Below are 21,767 nucleotides of genomic sequence, written 5' to 3' on the forward strand. Positions count from 1 at the left end.
CCATAAAGAAGATACGTAGGTAATTGTACCTACGTATCTACTTTATGGTGAACCTCTTTACCGTACATCCTAAGTACATCTTTTTGGTTCCCATAAATACAGCCAAAAGTAAAAAGAAAATCCTATCGGACAAAATAATCAAGAACGTTCTATTTACGAAATAGAACATTAATCACTTGTCAACGCTCTTCTATATTTCAAGTTCAATTATAATTGTAACATTTTTCCGTTTTTTGTAACCATGCGTCTGTTAACTAGAGTTATTAAACACAGTTTATTTAAAAACGTAGGAGGGACCACGCAAATGTCAGTGAGGGGGTACGAAGTCCCTGCTGACCTACAGAAGGTTGCCTCTGACCCCGACCCGAGTTTCTATAGAATGGTGGAGTATTACTATCACTATGCCGTGTCGGTGTGCGAACCCGCGCTTGTAGAATACTTAAAGAAACACACCCATATGTCTGACAAGAAGCGGCAGCAGAGGGTGTCCGGAATTTTGAAGGTACGTCAAGTTTTATACTACCAGTTAATAATAATAATAATATTTATTTCGCTTACAATAACCTTAATTAATCAGGGTTTGGGGCCTGTTAGTAAACCAGTTACCAGTGAAGCCTTGCTAAATTGCAAATGTTCAAAATTAAAGAATACATATTACCTATCTCTCTCATTATACGTATAGAATTTATGTACTTATCGTTTAATTATGGGACATCGCAATTCATCGCAAGATATACTTATTATTATTACATTGTTTGAGGTTTCCGCGATTATTATCATAATTAAAACACAATGCCGGGTTCTTACCGCGTTAAACTCGGGGATAGAAAACTCCGAGGGATAGGAGTCTCATATCCCTGAGTGGGTATTATTTAAATACTTTTTGTTATAATATTGCAGGTGATGGGATCCTGCAACAGTTCTCTCCAGTTCGAATATCCTCTACAGCGTAAGAATGGCGAATATCAGATAATCGAGGCCTACCGCTCGCAACACAGCGTTCACAGGCTGCCTTGTAAAGGGGGTAGGTAATCTGATTGACAACTGGCAACACAAACCAAAAGGAGTGGCTATGTCCTTTCTAACATATTTGACCATTACAATGAGGCTCTGTGGTACAGTGGTTGAGCGTTGGGCTCACGATCTGGAGGTCCCGGGTTCAATTCCCAGTGGGGATATATCACGAAAATCACTTTGTTGGTTCTGTTTGGTTAGGAAATTAAATGCTTCGGAAGGCACGTTAAGCCGTTGATCCCAGTTACTACTTCATACAAGTATGTATCTAGTCATTACATGAGCCACGTCAGGGGTCTTTGGCGGCTCAATATAATAAGTCTGACACCAGGGTTTTTGAGGTTGGTAATCCACCTCACAACCTACACGATAGAAGATTATAATGGGCCCATCTTAGGAGTTCGTATCAACTGTGGCTGTAAGTTGACAAAAATCAAATCAAATAAAAAATGATATTGTCTTTGATTACTTGTAAAAATTGTTAATTAAATTAGTTATGAATTTATCTCAGGATAAATTTTTGAATCATCCGACAAAGGTTTCATTGCCGTGTCACTAACACCCATACGTACCCGTACAGCTACCTTTACGCACTTGTACGGGGTATAAGTGACATCGTAACGAATACTGAGGGGGATGATTCAGCTCATATGACATACGTACTTGTACGAGGTTAAATTCCATATAATATCAACTCGTAATCATGAGCTGAATCATCCCCCTCAGTATCCTTTGCGGTGTCACTAATTCCCTGTGTGTTTATTCGCAGGCATCAGATTCTCGACCGCGGTGGACCTTAGCGAGGTGAAAGCTCTGGCTGCGCTAATGACGTACAAGAATGCCTGTTCCAACATCCCCTTCGGAGGGTCCAAAGGAGGTTTGTTGTGCTCCTTAGGTAACCGTAAGGCCGGGTTTCCAATGACGCGGAGATGGGCGGAGAAGAGCGGAGTTCTACGGATTTGACCAATCACAGCGTTCGTAAGAGCGAAAACGAAGATGCTTTGTCACTCTCTCCATCACGGTGATTGGTCGATTCCTGCACATCTCCGCTTATCTCCGCACAGCTCCGCGTCAATGAAAACGCAGCCTTACGACGACACTGACAGGTTATTTACACGACGACTATACAGGGTATAGTTTACACCGTAACGAATACTGAGGGAGACCATTCAGCTCGTGATTCTTATTGAATATCACAACGCGAGCGCGACGTTGCCAGTTCTCTAACCTTATGCGGGACGTTGCTAGATCTAAAAATCAAACCTTCATTATAACTTTTATAATTTCAGTATCCTTAAAAATAACCCAGGTGAAAGCCCTCAGTGCTCCCCATTTGTACGACTAAATAGTTAGGTAATGCCATTTGCGGCAAATCTACAATAGGCCACGTCAAAAAAGTGTCATATAATGGTATCTTTATTTTTTGGTATTAGTAGAAAATAGCGGTGTTTAAACATTTGACGTCATACCGCTAACCGTTAAGACGTTATAGGTACGTATATGGGTAACTGTTCTGTATTTTTTTTTTTCGGTTATTCAAGCCCTGATTTTTATGTATGACCAATGAGAAGGACTAGATACAAAGGCACATTTCTATGGAATAGTTTGAGTACAGAATCGTTTCAAATATAATTTGCTTTGGTACCACAGGCATATGCATCGATCCGAAGAATTTCTCAGTGGCTGAGCTGCAGCGGATCACACGACGATACACTTTGGAACTTGCCAAGAAGAACTATATAGGTAAACGTGCCGGTGGCATAGATCTCGTATAACAAATAGACAACAGACAGACAGACAGACTCTGTAAAAAAGTGTCCGCGACGCATCTTGTCACCAGGGACCGGGCAACCAGTTTATATTGGAATGTGTCCGCGTGATTTAATATGCTGCGAACGCAATGTCTCAACTCAGAATACACTGGTGATGCAAGCTACGCCATATTCGAATAAAAAATGTGTTATTGGCCCCGATTCCTGCAGACACCGCCTAATTTTATTTTAGGTTATATCCGTCATTTTCGTATCCGTCGAAAAGGAAAGGGACGGATGATTCACAGCTCTTAATTTTAGGAAGAATGAGTAAATTAATGTGTCGGGTTATTGACTGACGTAAAATTTTTAGACGGTTGGTTTAGATTTGTGCTTAAAATTGACGTGTGTTCCATAAATTTTATGCTTGTCGATTACCCGTCCCTTTCCTTTTCGGCGGATAAGAAAAGGACAGATATAACTTAAAATAAAATTAGATGGTATTTACAGGAATTAGCACCATTGTAGCTCTTATTTATCATATACCCTCAAAATGCTTTTGTACGTATACTTAGTTTTTAAGTTCTCAAGTAAGTGAATTTGTATTATTATTGAGAATAAAGGTTTCTTTAAACCTAGGGACAACGGCGTGTAACGATACTGTACAACTGATATTTCACTTTATTTGAACAACCATATAATTCTCACTAGTTCGACGATCGATAATTAATCGAACTAGTGAGAACAAAGGAACAACAAGGTTTGATCGCTACTTTAGAAACTCTCCTTAAGCGAATGACAGTCTATTTGTTTATAGTATTATAAATCTACGATAGAAGGAGTTCTGGGGGTAATAAGGCCACATCGAAGCAATTTATCTAAAAAAGCAATATTGCGATTTGACATTTGCGCATATAAAATTAAGTGCGCAATGCAAACAAATGTCGAATAGCAATATTGCTTTTTTAGATGAATTGCTTTGATGTGGGCTTTTTAACCCCCCTGCTACTACTACTATATTATCATTTAAGGAGCGGGCATAGATGTACCAGCGCCCGACGTGAACACTTCTGGTCGCGAGATGTCTTGGATTGTGGATACCTACATCAAGACTTTAGGTAAGCGATATATTGTATAGGTACATATACGGGGTTTTGGTGACATGGTAACGAAAACTTAGAGGGGTGATTCAGACCATGATTCTGAGTTGATATCACTACCTGTACGTACTTATACGGGGTGTAAATGACATCGTAACGAATACCGAGGATGGGGATGTCATGGGCTAGGTAATCGTTGAACCTCCTCTCCTCGAGATATAAGTATTCCGCTTCAGTAAATGGAAAGGAAACCCAACCTAATGGTCCGTTTTTTTCTTCCGGACTTAAATATGCAGATTTTTGGAGTCGATTTTTAATAAATATATTGTCATAGAGCTTGACACACAACCGGCGTAACGGGGCGCTAGTGAAAAAGCGCTCGTAGTTAGAAAGTAGGAGAATCTTCTCTCTGCGGGCGACGCCAGTCACGTCGACACTCTGCGGGCGACGCCAGTCGCGTCGTCACTCTGCGGGCGACGCCAGTCGCGTCGTCACTCTGCGGGCGACGCTAGTCGCGCAGAGCGTCGTGTCGCGCACAACATGTAATATTGTGTTAAAGGATACAATGACCTGAATGCTGCGGCGTGCGTGACGGGCAAGCCGATCAACGGCGGCGGCATCCACGGCCGCGTGCCGGCCACCGGCCGCGGCGTCTTCATGACCATCAGCGTGTTCATACACGATGAATACTTCATGAAACTTATTTCACTGGAGCCTGGATTTAAGGTATCGTACATACTTAAGCTCTGGACACAGCCGGCGTGACAAGTACCCACAGTGTGACATCTCTCATACATTTCAATACATTACACCCACGAATACTACTGCCCCATCAAGCTTGTTATGTGTTGAGAAATTTACGTGATTTTGCCTAGTAGGACATATGTCCATATTCACTGACACTGTAGGCAAACCCCGGACACTATACAAAAGAACCTCGTTTTACACAGACACTACACATTGACGTTTTCGTACACGCGCATCTATATGTGTGACAGTGTGACGTCTGACGCCATACGAACGAAGACTAAAGACCGAGGGGCGAGGTAAACCTAGCGTATCCGCTGGTGGGGAGCGGAGAGTTGTTACTATACGTAGTATTTCTTATTCTATGCTGTAGGTTCACAAATGGTACCTATACCTACAGGGTGTTAGTGATATCGTAACGAATACTACGGAGGGTGATTCAGGCCATGATTCTGAATTGATATCAAGTAGAATTTCCTGTCGTTAAATTCATGAAAATTTTCCATAATTTTGCGACGGAAATTTCCACTTGATATCCACTCAGAATCATGGCCTGAATCATTCCTCAAAGTTTTCGTTAGGATGTCTGTTACAATAAAAGCATTTACTTTGAATAATATGAGCTTTTATTAATATAAATCTTAGAAAATATGGTTCTACAACAATCGGGCCACGCCCATCCAGAAGTCTCATAGATTAGCTTGACACATGTCAATTTACTTATAAATAACTAGGCAAAGGTTTATTATATAAACAGCCAACAATGTCACTAACACCTGTATAATTCCGCAGAATAAGACGGCTGTGGTGGAAGGATTCGGCAACGTGGGCAGCTACGCAGCCGTGTACCTGCAGCAGGAGGGCGTCAAGATCATCGGCGTCCTGGAGTACGACTGCACCCTGTGCAACAACGACGGCATCGACATCAAGGTTCGCTATTATATCATTAAAGACCATCGCATGCGCTCCCTGGTTTATCCGCAACTCAAGAGATCCACAAACATCCAGTGGCGTAGCGTGCTATCTCGGCGCCTGGGGCGGGAGACCCGCTTTGCCGCCCCGTTCTATAGGTACTTAATTAAAATTAAATTTCACAGGCAATGAGGTTTTATTTATTTAAAGTAAAGTAAGTAGTAGTCCCCGAGGAATGCCGCATCATTTAACGAGTCATTCGACTTCATTTCTAGCCACATTTTGAGCTTTGTTCTTTAAAGATTTGTGGCTCTTAAGTTTTTTTTAGACTGAATGACAGAAGTTAACGAGTCCGTTAACACATTTTTAAGTTAACTTTAAAGTTAATCCGTTACTCGAAATCTTAACTTCTTTAATTATTCAAATTCAAAAATATCTTTATTCAGTAGGTAACATAGTTACACTTTGAATCGTCAATTTTTACATAACTAATGTCTCATCCGCCTAAAACTACTGCAGCTTTTCACAACCTGTGCCGGGGAAAAGAAGCTGCAAGAAAAACCTCGACGAGTTAATGCCCAGCTATGATTATAGTGTGTCTGACACATGTAATGAATAGATCAGAATCAATAGATCAGATCTCAACCTGCTTTACCGGCGACATTTTGCCGCCCCCTCCGCCCCACCCTCGCTACGCCACTCCAAACACTTAGAACGGCCAACAATTGCAGAAGAAAATGAAAAGCACAATAAAAGACATATGGAACGGTTGACCAACCATCCAAACCCCTTAGCAACCATGCTGTTGGAAACCAGCAGCAGGGTGAAGAGGCTCAAGAGAATGGATGTTCTTGGGCATTAAAACTAATGGAAGATAATGACATTGGTTGCTTTACTTCTAACAATTCAATAACAATGCATCAAATCTAATAAATGTCTTGCGACTGATTATGAAAACAAAAAATTATACCTACACTATCTGCGGGCACGAGAGCGCTTAGGGTTTGTATAGTTAACCCGTGTAGAGTTAGAAGCTTGGCTTTACATGAGATCTGATAACTTTTTGACATTGCGATGTATATGATCTCGCCTTGGCACATTTTACATAAAAAATGTTTTTGTTGGGTTCAGTATACGTATACAGCCTCTCATACATCCAAGACCACGTCTCCATGCTAGGTGTGAGGTACTGCCTTACCTACTCTAGCCATAGAGGCGGCCAATCAGCTCGCCACACCAAACACTTCATAACCCCGATACCGACCCCGCCGACGTGGTCGACGATTTCCCTCATTAAGCGCTTATCGCTATCGACCCCCTAGGGTCAATTCATTCTTGATGGGGTTTGAAATACATATCAAAGAAATCACTTTGTGATCCCTAGTTTGGCTGATCATCCGATTATCCGAAAGTAGAGCTTCGAGCACGTAAAGCAGTCGGTCCTGGCTAAACTAATGTAATGTGTGTAGTAACCCTGACACCAGGGTTGATAAGGCCGTTAATGTCACAACCCACACGAGAGAAGAAGATTAAACCTGTTTATCATCCACAGGGTTTGCAGAAATACAAACACGATAACAAAGGCAGCGCCAAGGGTTTCCCTGGCGCTAAAGAGTGTAACAAGGATATCATACTCTCGAAATATGACATCTTAGTCGTCGCCGCTATGGAGAAGACCTTGACTGCCGACATCGCCAAAAGTCTCCAATGCAAGGTAACATATTTTTTTAGAAATACTTAGACTGTGCGAGATAGCACAACCTTTTATACAAATGTACCTCTTTTGATACTGTTTTTATTCCTTTATTGGCTCAGATTCCTGCAGACACCTCGTACTTTTATTTCAAGTTATACCCGTATATTTTATCTCTTCCTATTGCCTGGAAGAGACTGCTACTTAGCAATAAGGCTGTCTGTTGTACTATTTCTATTTCTCTGTTTTGTATTTTTGTGTTTGCCATGTGCGCATTGTTATGATGTGTAATTCGAAATTTTGTATTGGTATGTGGTTGCAGATAGTGGCGGAAGGCGCCAACGGGCCGACTGTGCCCGCGGCCGACAAGGTGCTGCAAGGCAAGAACATCCTGGTGTTGCCCGACCTGCTGGCCAACGCGGGCGGCGTCACCGTCTCCTACTTCGAGTTCCTAAAGAACCTCAACCACGTTAGCTTCGGGAAGCTCAGCATCAAGTTCTGGAGAGATTCCAATACAGCTCTTCTAGGTATGCACACATAAAACAACATACTTATATCGGGAAAGTTGATACCACAGAATTCCACCTATTTCTATCCGAGGCGTGGTTTCCAAGATTTGTGCGCGGTTTATGGCAATTGGCTCACTCCTTAATTACATGGGTGGAGGTAGAGTGGGTACCTATACATATACATACGTATTATACACAGGGATACAGACGTGATGGTATGTTTGTTTTGTTTAAACAGACTCTGTAGAGAAGTCGCTGAAGGCATCGAAAATTGACGCTCGCATCGCTCCAACCCCCATGTTCCAGTCGATGATGTCTGGAGCCAGTGAGAAGCACATCGTCAACTCTGGCTTGGAGTACTCCATGACGAAAGCTTGTCATGTAAGTAATGTTTTCATCCAAACATGCATCAGGCCATAGAATAAGAATGAATACCTACTACATATACAGGGCGTTAGTGACGTCGTAACGAATACTCAGGGGGATGATTCAGACCATGATTCTGAGTTAATATCAAGTGGAATTTTTCGTCGCAAAATTCATGATTTTTTTTTTTTATTATTTTCAATTCTATAATTTTGCGATGAAAAATTCCACTTGATATTAACTCAGAATAATCAGCTGAACCATCCCCCTCAGTATTCGTTACGGTGTCACTTACACCCCACACAAGTACATACGGTAGCCATACAAGTAGGTATGGGTGTTAGTGACACCGTAACGAATACTGAGGGGGATGGTTCAGACCATGATTCTGAGTTGATATCAATTCCATACTTTTGCGACGGAAAATTCCACTTGATATCATCTCAGAATCATGGCCTCAATCACCCCTCAAAGTTTTCGTTACGATGTCACTAACAGCCTGTATGTAGAACGGCAGCTCTACTCTCTATTATTCCTTATTCTTTGGCTTACCGCTCTTTACGTAATACTTATTATTCTTTATTCTATGACAAGAGACACGTCTTGGAGTCAAGGGGGTTTAGTTATTACCTTTCCATGTTTATCAGAACGTGATGCGTGCATGCAAAGAGCACAAGCTTGGGGTCGACCTGCGGACGTCGGCATACATCACCGCCATAGAGAAGATATTCACCACGTACGACGAACAGGGCCTGGCGTTCTAAATACCCTGGTAGCTTATTTATTAACTTCCTTAAGGGGGCACCGAGGAAATTGCAAGGTGATTGCGATTTTTTTCATCCCTTCCTGTATCTTAAAGCTTTACTTATGAAATTCATATAAGTATATGATAATTGAGGCTCTAATCATGACTTTTCCCTTGACTGTTCCCTTCATAGAAAAAAATCCAAAGTATCTAATAAAAAAATATAATTATAAACGGCGAAAATACGAAAGTCCTCAGGTTGTGAACAATAACAAAACTGCATTTCCAGAACTTGTATTTGTTCCATTTTCAAAATGTGTAATATGTAGTAATAAATCAAAATTCGCGCGCGTTCCGTCCATTCTAGTCAGGGCCGCCATGTTGCCCCCTTACCCACGTCAGTCTGGCTTCGGACGTGGAGCCTGTGTAGTTTGCGCTTTTGTAGGGTCAATGTACTAGTTCTCGACCAATGGAATTGTCATGTTCGGGAATCAATTGAAATTATTGTCCACCACAACACAATTATAATTTCAATAATTATTTTTGGTTAATCGTTTATTGTTTTTTTTTATTTTATTAAAATGATCAAAATAGCAGTTTTACTACCATCCGATCAGTAACTTACAGTTTGAAATTCAATAGGAAAATAATGATTACCATTCATTTTTTTTATTTAATTACAGTTTTAAAAAAACAACCAGTACACAATAGTAATATTTTTTATCACTAGACATGCTTTCGGTTCTGTTATTTACACCGACACTATATACATGACCCCTGTGGTGGTTCTAATTGATCGAAATATTTACCGGAGGCAGGCCTCAGTCGTTACTTCCAGACAAAACCAAGCGACAAAAGTCGTGTTTGACGTGACTCCTGGACAAGCAGTTGTGCTATACATATGTGCCGATCACAGTGCTCTGGGTTGGCTATCGCAGAGATTAGCGGGATCGGAAGCACGATACCCTGCTGAACAACCGCAGGTTGTCGGGGATCTAATTAGCTAAATTTCTGTGAGGATGCTGCGGGTAGGATAGGCTAAGTTGCGAACGTCGGACCAAGGAGAGAGGGGAGGGTTGTCCGAGAAGCTTGAGTTTTAAAGCGATAAGGGCAAAAGGTGCGAGTGGTGGATTTGAGGATTCGCCTGAGCATAGAAGGCCCCTGCATAGCTCATGATTAGACGGATGCTAGTCGCGACAAATTTTGACCCGGATAAAAACTATCTTGTCTGTTGCGAGGTTATGTTTACGAAAATCACATCGCATGTGATTTTTCAAGAAGGTGATTTCGTGGTTTTTATTATAAGACTACGCCGAGATATTTTGACTTGCTCCTCTCAGCTCCAGGGGATCGGCTTGGTAAACATCTTGATGGCTATTAATAGCATTTTGAACAGTAGACTGCAGCACTTTTCTCCGGGTTTACCTCGATTCTCTCTTAGTGAAACCAAGGCATCGTCCGCGCGTCGGAGAATCCCGGTTATCATAGCTCGACCATTGAAGAATAAATGGCTACATCGTCAGCGAATAAAGCTAGTTCAGTATTGTTGAAGGTTTTCACCATGTTGAAAAAGACCGCTCTTGTACCTACAGGTTTTTTTTAGTTCATATGAACGACCGATTTTGCAAAAGCCGGTATTTTGGCGCGTTAGCTTTTTCGTTGCCAAAAATGTTCCAGTGTTTAGTAGGTACTTATTGTGTATTAAAAAGTAACCTAGGTGATAATAAAAGTAAAGCTAATATTCTACTGAATCTACATACATTTTAATTTGAGAAAAAGGTCGATCTATCTTTTGACATTTATGTCATTATAATTTATCAGCATGCATTACGAACATAGAATACCGTTAGGATCTCGGTGCCCTCGTTATATCAATTTTAGTTTTAATATACACGAATTGTGAGCCTAATTTACAGGGTATCTATTTTACGAATTAAGTCTATATTTAGCCATTGATAGTTTTTAGAAATTATTTCCTCGGGGCTCTCAGGCGCGAGTCAATTTAAATACTATCTTGTCGGTCCAAAGACTTGACAGCCTCTAGGCTCGATAAGTGATAATAAGCCCTAACTTTATTATGTATTGCATTAAATATTCCCCTTGATTATTCAAATTTTGTTTTATTTATAGTTTGGCTGCTGTTTTAATAAAATATTTATTAAGAACAAGGTGAAAATCTACACTACTTGCATCCGTCCAATCATGACCTATGCAGCGGTCTTCTTGGTCATTCGAATCCCTCTCAAATCCACCATCTGCATCTGCAGATGGTACAAAATCGTTTCATGCGTAAAGCAACGGGAGCCACGATAGTAGTTCCTTCGCGATAAAAATCTACACATTGACCATTGCCCAATAACTAAAAAAATTGCTTTACATTTCTTTGACCCTAGTAGGTACGACTTAAGATTACATACCGTTTAGGGACGGTACGGAAAAAAGTGTGTTATTTTCGATCCTAACGATCCGATTACTCTAGCATAGACGTAGGTAATCAGCTCACGACAGCAAACATTTTAGGGCAGTGATACTACCCCGCCGGCGTAGTTGATTTTTTCCCTCTTACGCTTATCGCTATTGACCTACGAAGGGCCGATTTGGTTAAACCTCTCAGACGATGTCGTGATCCGACGTTGCTCCCGTGGGTATACTCTGTTTGGCTAACAAATTAGAACCCGATAACCTGCGGTCGACCAGCAGAGCACTGTACTTCGGATCCCTCTTCGCTGTTCGATAGCCAACCAGCGCGCGTGATCGGCACACATGCGTAGCACAACTGCTTCTCCAGGCATCATACCGAAACACGATTTTCGTCGCGGTTTTGCCTGGAAGGTGGCAACCAGCCACTCAGCTAGGGGTCAAGTTGTCGCTGGTGTCGCTAACTGACGGATCTGAAATTTTTGACGAATGTGATTTGCACCTTTTGTTATTGTCAACAAGACACAAATTATTTTAGTAGCAAAAAATTACAGTTTCCAAAGTGACCCACGAAGTGTAAGGCCTCGAGGGTACAGAACCGACTACGAATGATTTAATAATCATCAAATGATAAAAATATTAATCCAAACTGTAAATTAAATAAAAGAAAATAAATGGTAATCATCGTTTTTTCCGTATTGAATTCCTTACCGTAAATTACTTGTCGAGAAGTAACAAAATGCCAGTTTGGGCAATTTTATTAAGTATAAAAAAGACTATATTAAAAATAGAATAAAAACAGCATGTCGACGCGACACAGATACTTTCCGGATAAAATCATTGTTTTTTAATGTGTATTAGTTTTAAATGGTTTTAATAACACGAAGGAAAAACCAAATTCCGTCCGTTCTAGTGAGAGCCGCCATTTTGCCCCTTACCCACGTCATTGTGCCTTCGAACGTGGAGCAAGTTTCAATTGCGCTTATGTAGGGTCAATGTGCTCTCGACCAGTGGAATTGTCATAAGTATTCGATGAACAATTGAAAATGATTGTCTACAAAAAAATATATTAATACAATGTACTTCGAATATAATGTATTTCGATAAAATGTATTTTTTTGTAAATCGTTTACTGTTTTTTTAATTGTTTTCTCCTCATATATAGTCTATTTCGATTATTATTTTTTTATTTAATTATATACCTATTTTAATTCAATAAATAAATATGTTTAGAAGAAAGCCGTGGTTATATACTGCAGTAAGCGAACTCCTAGAATAGATTGGCATGGATCGAAAATAGGTATGTTTTTGCACCATCCCTGTAAGGATGTAATCGGAAGTCGCTACTACCAAGGAGGTGGGTTGGGGTGAGTCGATGCAACATTTGTAAGCTATTTTGAGCCTTTGGGTAACGCTACAATAAGTCACGTCACAAAAACAAAAAACAAAACAAAAGGGTAATGATAAGGACGCTTAGGTCAATGTACAGGTTTTTGTAAAGGAACTACCTGTACTGACCTACCTACTTGCACTGAATTCGACTTTATGATTTTGAATTCATATAACGTGGTTTTCAGGATTTGTGCCGGTTAATGGTAATAGGCTCGCTCCCTATTACATGGGACATAACATGATTGGCGAGTACCTAGTGGGTGTAGATATACTATACATCTGCCTACCCCTTCGGGGGTACAAGCGTAATGCTATGTTGGAATTACCTATCTACGCGCCTCCCGTTGCTATTCGACTTGAAACGATTTTGAGTCATTTACGAGGGACTCGCCTGAGCAAAGGCGATCCTCCTATCAAGTCGTATAGATTTTCACCTTGTTGTGACGTCGCGTCGCATCGCACGCGTTTGATGGACACGAAACGTTAAATCGACGCAGAGTTGACTTCTCAAAAAATCCGGCATGTATCGGGTGCGGTATATGTCTGATACATGCCACAGCCCAGATACCCATACAATGTATGCCCATACAAAAATCTCGGTTCTTACACAGACACAATACACAGTGTGGCCACTTATCCCGTGCGTGTAAGCGCACACATACGCGCACATGGTGTACTTAGCTAACATCTATTAGCGCCAGAGCTCTGTACCCCCATAACAAATAAGCAACTTGTCAAAAGTACCAACTTAATTTCTCAAAATATTCCACCGCTTTTACCCATTTTAGAATAAGTTTATCTCCTATAAATGTCTTGCGTGTGCAATAAAGTGTTTTTTTATTATTAATAATACCCGAAACAGTTTATCTTTGGATTATATTAAACACTGTTTATTGTTTGACCTTTTTCGCCAACCTACTAAAAACCTACTACCACTGTAGCGTTCCATTTACAAAATCCGAGCTACACAATCACTTACGTCAGTTCAACATTTGAAACATAATCAAAACCAATGAGAACTACGCGCATAACAACAAAGCGTAGTGATTTTTATTCTCTTTGATAAGAACCGAAATAATCATGGGTATTTTAACAAGAGTTTGTTGTAGAAGTGGTTTGCTAAAAAACATAGGGCTAGGCACCACAAGATTGTCCGTGAGAGGGTACGAAATGCCTGCTCACTTGAAGGAGGTGGGTACGGCCGAAGACCCCAGTTTCTACAAGATGGTGGAGTATTACTATCACAACGCCGTCTGTGTGTGTGAGCCTGCCTTAATCGAGTATCTGAAGAAGCACACCCACTTGTCTGACAAGAAGCAGCAGCAAAGAGTCGCCGGGATTTTGAAGGTACGGATGTCTCTGGTCTAATCGCCATAAAGATTTTAGCTTGGTCGCACTTTGGATGCGTTTCTCGACGAATACTACTTGTTTACGTAGACGTACACAGGATCAATATTCCCAAGTATGAAGGGAACCCATACACTGGGTGCAAGTTGGTTGCCACAGAACAGTGTTTGTACGTGTACAAGCAACGAATTGAATACATAGGAAAACTTATCATCTCGTTGGTGTAACAGAACACTGCTCCGGTGAGGTGACTTACCCCTGACTACCCCAATTGGGATAATAATCGCGAGCTTATGTTATGAAAACGTACCCAAATGCGACCGACATTATACTTTGTTTTAAGTTTACGCGGTTATTATCATAATTAAAACACATAATACAACAGTGTCGAAATATCGGGAGTCTCATATCCCCATTTAAACGCGGTAAGAACCCGTTATAATGTGTTTTAATTACGACATTATACTCCCTATGCCTTACAACGGTGAGCTAGCTGCCTTTCCAGAACTTTTATGGCAGATTCATTTAACCGGCATCTTTGATCATTTAGTTTCCCAACCGACCAACTAAATAGTTGAGCCGTTTATAAATATAAATATTTGTACAGTTTGTAGTTGATCCGTTTAGTTGGTCGCAGTGGAAAAAGGGATCTACCTGCTATCTTCGTCTATATTATTTAACCAGAAAATGTCTAAAGTGTCACCATTCCACGAGCAGACGTTTTTAACATGATCGTTTCATCAGGTGATGGGATCCTGCAACAGCTCGATTCAGTTCGAGTTTCCCCTGCGACGTAAGAACGGTGACTACGAGATAATTAGCGCTTACCGCTCGCAACACAGCGTCCACCGGCTACCTTGCAAAGGGGGTACGTAACCGACTGGAAGACTCGTTTGTTGACTAAATGAAAAAACTTATGGGATCACTGGCATAGGCAGACTAAATTTCACTTTTTCGCAGGTTTAGAGTCATCATTAATTTTAGAACCAAACTCGTCGCTGTAGCATTCTCAATGCTACTTTTACTTTACTTTTTTGGTTTAGAGTACTCTGTTCGCGTAGGCTTTCCTCTTCCGACCGTCGAACTTACATCTGCTTCTTAAATCTGTTTCGTTAGTGTTGTTTCATTAACATTTTCTGTACACAGGGATCAGATATTCGACTCAAGTGGACCTGGGCGAGGTGAGAGCTTTGGCCGCGCTGATGACGTACAAGTGTGCCTGCACCAACGTGCCTTTTGGAGGAGCCAAAGGAGGTTAGATATATCCTACAGGTTTAAAGTGGGTTTCAAGTGGGTGGAAAGAAGACGCTCTGTCACTCTCTCACTCTTCATGGTGATTGATCGTTTCCTGCACGTTTCCTCTCTACGTTTTGAAGGAAACCCAACCTTAATAGGGTATTGTGATCACATAATAAGTAGTTTTCCAGAAAACAAAAGTCGAATGCGAGTTGTTGTACTCATAATTTTGGGTTTTAACCATACCAATTTAGGAAATATTATTGCTGTGTTGCGCAAAAATTGATCTATGACATTTGTGATTGCGCAACGAGCGAAATTGGTCTGAGACTATTACGTGACTGATACTCCAATAACTACTAGGTACTACTTAAATACATACTTTCCTTTTACCTGCTTGGACTAAACTAACTGCATGGAAAAGTTTCACACCAAATATTGCTTTGCAGGTGTAGCAATTGATCCAAAGACATATACAGTGGCAGAGCTGCAGAGAATCACACGACGTTACACTTTGGAACTTGCGAAGAAGAACTACATAGGTAAATTGTGGTGCTACACAAAACACAAATACAGATGGATCTACCTTATTTATATATTACCTAATAAGTAAGCAATTGTACCTGTATTATGCTATAAATATAGAGAAACACAATACCAACCAAAGGACCAGGAAATCGCCACAAACAAAAGAAACCGAAGCGTTGCACAGAAAGGAACCCTGTCTCCATACACACGTCCTAATTTTACTTTAAGTTATACTTATCATCCGAAAAGGAATCGTACCTATAGGCTATATCGATTCTGACGTACTCGCTAGACATCCTCACCAGTAGTAATAAAATTTTGTCACGACCATTTTATAGATTATCTGACGACATAATTGACGTTTTGTCGATTGGTGCTAATATGAACCCAAATAAGTCATGTCGTTCTGTCAAAATATGCACAAAATCACGTGTCACGCATGTTAGGGAAAAAACGAACTTAACGATTTCGACAAATTTTTTTTGAAGCGATCGATAATTTTGTCACATTGCGCATGTTAGCCCTGCTGGACACAACTCACTCTCTTTAGCAAACCATACGACATAGACTGTTTGAGTTTGTACTCAAGACGAAGCCATCAACAACTACATTTTGTGCCCCGGACCTTAACTTCATGAAATATGTGGTTTCAGGAGCCGGTATTGACGTCCCAGCCCCCGACATTAACACTTCTGGTCGCGAGATGTCCTGGATTGTTGATACCTACATCAAAACATTAGGTGAGAAACCTCTGACGGTAGTTATATATTGATGACGTTCGTGCGTATACCTATACGCACTACTTACACTGGTCTATGACAACCGACTCACGCGTAGTTTGGTTTCCACCAAAGCGAAGAAGAAGCCAATCACCGCAAGGGAGACAACGAAACAAGTCACTATGAATATGTATAGGCGGCGATGCGGCTCAACATCTGTCGCGTGGGCCTAACAGAAAGCTCGGTGAGGCATGGGTACCTACTCAGTTCATCATGCGATGGAATTATCTCTGACCAGCAGATAATTGGAAATATATTTGTGACCTTATGTTACGTTATACCATGTACTTATTGTCAACGACACCACGAAACCGCACCACTGTGGTGTAGTTTTTTTTTTTTTAGGTAACCACACCACAATAATGAAGTTGCTATGTTTATTTATTAATATTAAATTGTCAACTGCTGTCATATATTACTTATTCTTTGCACATAAAATATTTTTGAAATTTTTTAGTGTTTCACGCCTGATTTGTTTTTATACACGTTAGACATGACTAATGAGGAGCTCGGTGGCGCAGCGGTAAACGCGCTCGGTCTGCGATTGTTGAAGTTAAGCAACTTTCGCAAAGGCCGGTCAAGATGGGTGACTACAAAAAAAGCTCCTCTCCGTGCTTCGGAAGGCACGTTAAGCCGTCGTTAATAACCATCAATCCGCACTAGGCCCGCGTATGGTTTAAGGTCCGATCTCCCTATCCATCCATAGGGAAGGCCCGTGCCCCAGCAGTGGGGACGTTAATGGGCTGATGACGATAAGACATGACTAGTCGGCAGTGGTGTGGTTACCTAAACAAAATGTAAACGACACCACAGTGGTGCGGTATGCTGGACAATACATGCGTTATGCATATAGGGTCTGGCGACATAAACGCTGCGGCGTGCGTGACGGGCAAGCCGATCAACGGCGGCGGCATCCACGGCCGCGTGCCGGCCACCGGCCGCGGCGTCTTCATGACCATCAGCGTGTTCATACACGATGAATACTTCATGAAGCTCATCGGACTCGAGCCTGGCTTTAAGGTTAACGATAAACCTTTTTACCAATTAACTTTTTTAGGTCTGACGCCGGCGTGGTCGACGATTGCCCTCATTCAACGCTTATCGCGTATTCGCTATCGGCCCACTAGGGTCGATTAATTCTTTAAAATATAATCCTCTCAGATGACGCCCCGAGGTTTGCGTCCAACTGGGCACCCTCAGGCCTGTTGCCTTAAATGTTGTACCGGGTGAGAGTCCTCAGCGCTCCCCATTTTTAAATAAAAAGAAATCTCTATTTTACATAATAATAATAATAAAACACTTTATTGCACACAAATTCACAAAACATTTACAGGATAAACTACAAACAAACATATATTACATATTACAAAGAAAAGCATAACAAGAAAACATATACCCCTGTTGAACTGCCGCTGTTTTTACTTAAATTATAAAATTGCGCATGATATTATAATTTTGTGTAATAAAGTTATCATTACTATTAAAAAAATAAATCTCTTCCAGCCCACCCTGCATGGTGGGAAATACTATGGGGTTTAGGAGGTCACGCATTAACTTGCTGATCGAATCAAATGCCAATATTTTATTTTTACACAGCAAATAAATTTTTGTTTTATTTTTTTACCATAGCGAAAGTGTGCTGATAATAATATGCTAAAATACGTCGGACGCCAGCTGTTCCAGTGCATAGTGCGAGGTAAGTTTTAATACATGGGGAAAAGTAGCCAACTGATTACGAACCTCATAATACACATTTGAATTTATCGATTTTATTGTATGGGTTAGTGCAAATTGAATAGCGAAAATGAATTCCTCGTCTTTGATTTATGCGAAGACGATACCATTAAATTGTTTCAAAAATACAAGATTGGACCTATCATATACTATTTGGGGTCATTCGATTGTTGTCACTTTTCTGGGGCGTGTAACGGGCTCCGGCTGGACGTAGGGACTTTTTATGTTAACCCTTAAACATCTTGAACACATTTCTGAACAAATCGCTTAGATTCCCTCTTACCTCCCTTATTGACTGCCTACACTCTAGGTTGTCAATGTTTGTCATCTAGTCTATACAAAATGCGAATGATTGTAGGATAAGACGGCTGTGATCGAAGGGTACGGTAACGTGGGCAGTTACGCGGCCATCTACCTGCAGCAGCACGGGGTGAAGGTGGTCGCTGTCTGCGAGTATGACTGCGCCCTGTGCAACCCTGACGGCATTGACACCAAGGTAACACATACATACGTAAATACATAAACTCTCCCCCCAGGGTACATCTACCTGAAACACCACGAGGTGAAGAGTTCTAAAATTCTCTCTATCTCTTTCTTGGACTCATCGTAAGCATAGAATAAGGAATAATACTTACGTATAGAACGGCAACTCTCCGCTCCCCACCAGAGCGGCTGAACTAGGTTTTCGCTAAACCCTCGGTCTTACTTTAGTCAAACATATCTACAGATGCGCGTATACGTTAACGTCAATGTGTAGTCTAGTGTAAAACGAGATATTTTGTGAGAAGTGTCCGGAGTGTGTTGTAAGTGAAAGATGGCACTACATTTAGAGGTGCTCAATCGTTGCTTTCCTACTAATGCCGCTTAGTGCCTATCACCAGACATTTGCTTCCAACGTTTTTTTAGAAATAAAATAACATATATTTTTACTGGAACACACAAGCTGTACATGTTGTGAGTTTGAGGGCAGTACTTGAGAAGCAATTATTGGCTCATAAATATTTCCGTAACTATGCGTAACCATGCTAACGCTCATCCAGAATCACCACAATTGAGCTGCAAAAACGGTTAATACTTGGCTAATCCAATCTATACAATCTGAACACCGGCAGTGTCTGCTGGATTACAAAGAATCCAACAAGGGCAGCATCAAGGGCTACTCGGGCGCGAAGGAGTGCAGCAAGGACATCATATATTCCAAATATGATATCCTGGTGGTCGCCGCTATTGAGAAGACTATAAAAACCGACGTTGCCAATAAACTGAACTGCAAGGTAAGTGATACATGCGATGCGGTGATAGGGTTATTGGAGTGGACAATTGATAGAAGCTTGAAAAGATATCGATATTTTAATTGATCAGTTTATAATATATACAGGTGTTAGTATATTTATTTATTCGTATGGCACATCTTGCAGAAAACAGGTAGTGAGACCGTCAAGCAAATTTGTGGGACGATTCAGACCATGATTGATATCAAGTGAAATTTCCTGCTAAGCGCACATAATCACACTGTGCTCCTAAAAATAGCTACTGGAATGAAATATGCTGTAAAAGCGAGATTTTGTCTTTGTCTAAAATAGGGATTTACCGTTTTCTATCAACAACATCATCCTTCAATTTTTCGAATAATTTTTGACGCTGAACTACGGGCAGACCTGCATCAGGTTCCAGATTATACTAACGTAACCCAACCACTAATGTTGCAGATTATAGCGGAAGGAGCCAACGGCCCGACTATCCCGGCAGCAGATAAGATCCTCCATAAGAAGAACATCCTAGTGATCCCTGACCTGCTAGCCAACGCTGGCGGCGTCACCGTCTCCTACTTCGAATACTTGAAGAACATAAACCACGTCAGCTTCGGAAAGCTCAGCATCAAGTTCTGGAGGGACTCCAACACTGCTCTTTTGGGTGCGTAGGGTGGAATCTTCCTTCTTTTGGTGCCTCCTGGGAGGTTAAAATGACCACCTTGAAACAATTCATCTATAAAGCAATATATCAATTTGATACTTCCGCATATAAAAGTGCTCAATGTTGTTGTCAAATAGCAATATGTTTTCTTAGATGAATTACTTCGATGTGGTCTTTTTAACCCCCCTGGTGTACAGCAACTAAGGCAATTTCTTCTCGTCTGCGTTTCGATCTACTCTAATTAAGGTTCTTCTGGGTTTATTCTGTGGCCGTAACTATGATCCAACTCCGACACAAATAAATTTTCGAGCATAATTTCTGCGACTGATTTGTCCTTCCTGATCTTTGGGGGACCAGTTCTAGTAGTGACAGTTTACAGACTCTGTGGAGAAGTCGCTGAAGGCTGCGAATATCGACGCCCACATCGAACCAACCCCAAAGTTCCACTCAATGATGTGCGGCGCCAATGAGAAGCACATCGTCAATTCTGGCTTGGAATATTCCATGACGAAAGCTTGTCATGTAAGTGTCTACAATTGTTATACCCGACTGAACTGAGTGAAGACTGGTTGAGGTTTTCAAAGGTGTCTTTAACAAAGAGCGATGGTGATGGGAATGCAGGAAAGATGTCTGTTGAAGAACAAGAAAAAAAATCAATAAACACAATACTGTGGCAAGTGCCATGATCACGGGATGACATCCCGTTAGGTTATATTGTAATCCCTACGCCATTCTTATTATTATTTTTATTGATGGCATAATGATAACCGATCTTGTGTGTTCTGCGTGGGTTACGCACCCGCGCCTTTCAACTTATAGACAGTACAGTAGTGAAGCTTATTAGTCGAAGCCCGCGATAGCGTAACTGTGCAGACCGATATGTGACGTTTCTGTAATCTTTCTCAGAATGTGATGCGTGCGTGCAAAGAGCACAAGCTGGGTATCGACCTGCGGACGTCAGCATACATCACTGCCATAGAGAAGATATTTACCACGTACGACGAAATGGGGCTGGCATTCTAATCACCTGCAGCCATAACATGGCACCCGCATATTGAACAATCATTGGAAAAAACGAATGTATTGCCTCATGTATCGCGTACCACGCGATATCCATGCTCTATATGCTACGGGTATTGGTATAATATTTCTATTTTAATCTGATCTCCCCTTCCTCGCTGGGATTTTTTTTCTAAGTGGCCGTAAGCCGCTAAAGAATAAGAGAGAGCGCGCGCGGATCGTCTGTCTCGCGCGCATTTACGCGGTAAGTATGAGATTGTGTATGGAGTTACTCTCTGTTGCACCTCCCTCGTTACATTGGAGAGTTAATTTTTTTCCCCCACCGTTTTTGTATTGTTATTGTGGCGTCCTCTAGTATTAAATTATTCCATTATTATTATTTTGTTTCATTATTTTGAAACACTTAGTTCTATCTTCCATTGTTTTCATTGGAATTAAAACATAACTAGGTGAATCAGAGACTCCATACCTCCGGTTGCTGAGGGAACGAGCCCCACAGTGGGACGCATAATAGCCTACTTATGTGTGTACATATTTTAAAGCCGATCTTTGTTAAAAATAT

The 21,767-nt window shown here is 41.1% G+C and overlaps 2 protein-coding genes across 2 annotated transcripts; both read left to right on the forward strand.

The window, feature by feature from the left end:
* The first annotated feature begins 304 nt into the window (after positions 1–304).
* On the forward strand, positions 305–8,891 carry LOC126370281 (glutamate dehydrogenase, mitochondrial-like). The gene is made up of 11 exons (XM_050015111.1): positions 305–502; positions 901–1,024; positions 1,784–1,891; positions 2,665–2,757; positions 3,797–3,883; positions 4,425–4,591; positions 5,405–5,542; positions 7,077–7,238; positions 7,540–7,744; positions 7,965–8,107; positions 8,740–8,891. Exons 1-11 carry the CDS (start codon positions 305–307, stop codon positions 8,854–8,856), a joined length of 1,542 nt encoding a protein of 513 aa, XP_049871068.1. The 3' UTR covers positions 8,857–8,891.
* A 4,836-nt stretch (positions 8,892–13,727) lies between these two features.
* LOC126370363 (glutamate dehydrogenase, mitochondrial-like) lies at positions 13,728–21,678 on the forward strand. Its single transcript, XM_050015198.1, has 11 exons — positions 13,728–13,994; positions 14,739–14,862; positions 15,141–15,248; positions 15,680–15,772; positions 16,412–16,498; positions 17,391–17,557; positions 18,630–18,767; positions 19,384–19,545; positions 19,981–20,185; positions 20,565–20,707; positions 21,092–21,678. Exons 1-11 carry the CDS (start codon positions 13,728–13,730, stop codon positions 21,206–21,208), a joined length of 1,611 nt encoding a protein of 536 aa, XP_049871155.1. The 3' UTR covers positions 21,209–21,678.
* Positions 21,679–21,767: the final 89 nt, after the last annotated feature.

The sequence above is a fragment of the Pectinophora gossypiella genome, chromosome 10, assembly GCF_024362695.1.
Source record: "Pectinophora gossypiella chromosome 10, ilPecGoss1.1, whole genome shotgun sequence".
Lineage (NCBI taxonomy): Eukaryota > Metazoa > Arthropoda > Insecta > Lepidoptera > Gelechiidae > Pectinophora > Pectinophora gossypiella.

Coding starts and splice junctions, on each gene's coding strand:
- LOC126370281 (XM_050015111.1), top strand. CDS start 305: ATGTCAGTGAGGGGGTACGAAGTCCCTGCTGACCTACAGAAGGTTGCC. Junction 3,884..4,424: donor TACCTACATCAAGACTTTAG/GTAAGCGATATA, acceptor ATTGTGTTAAAG/GATACAATGACCTGAATGCT. Junction 7,745..7,964: donor TTCCAATACAGCTCTTCTAG/GTATGCACACAT, acceptor TTGTTTAAACAG/ACTCTGTAGAGAAGTCGCTG.
- LOC126370363 (XM_050015198.1), top strand. CDS start 13,728: ATGGGTATTTTAACAAGAGTTTGTTGTAGAAGTGGTTTGCTAAAAAAC. Junction 13,995..14,738: donor GAGTCGCCGGGATTTTGAAG/GTACGGATGTCT, acceptor TCGTTTCATCAG/GTGATGGGATCCTGCAACAG. Junction 16,499..17,390: donor TACCTACATCAAAACATTAG/GTGAGAAACCTC, acceptor TTATGCATATAG/GGTCTGGCGACATAAACGCT.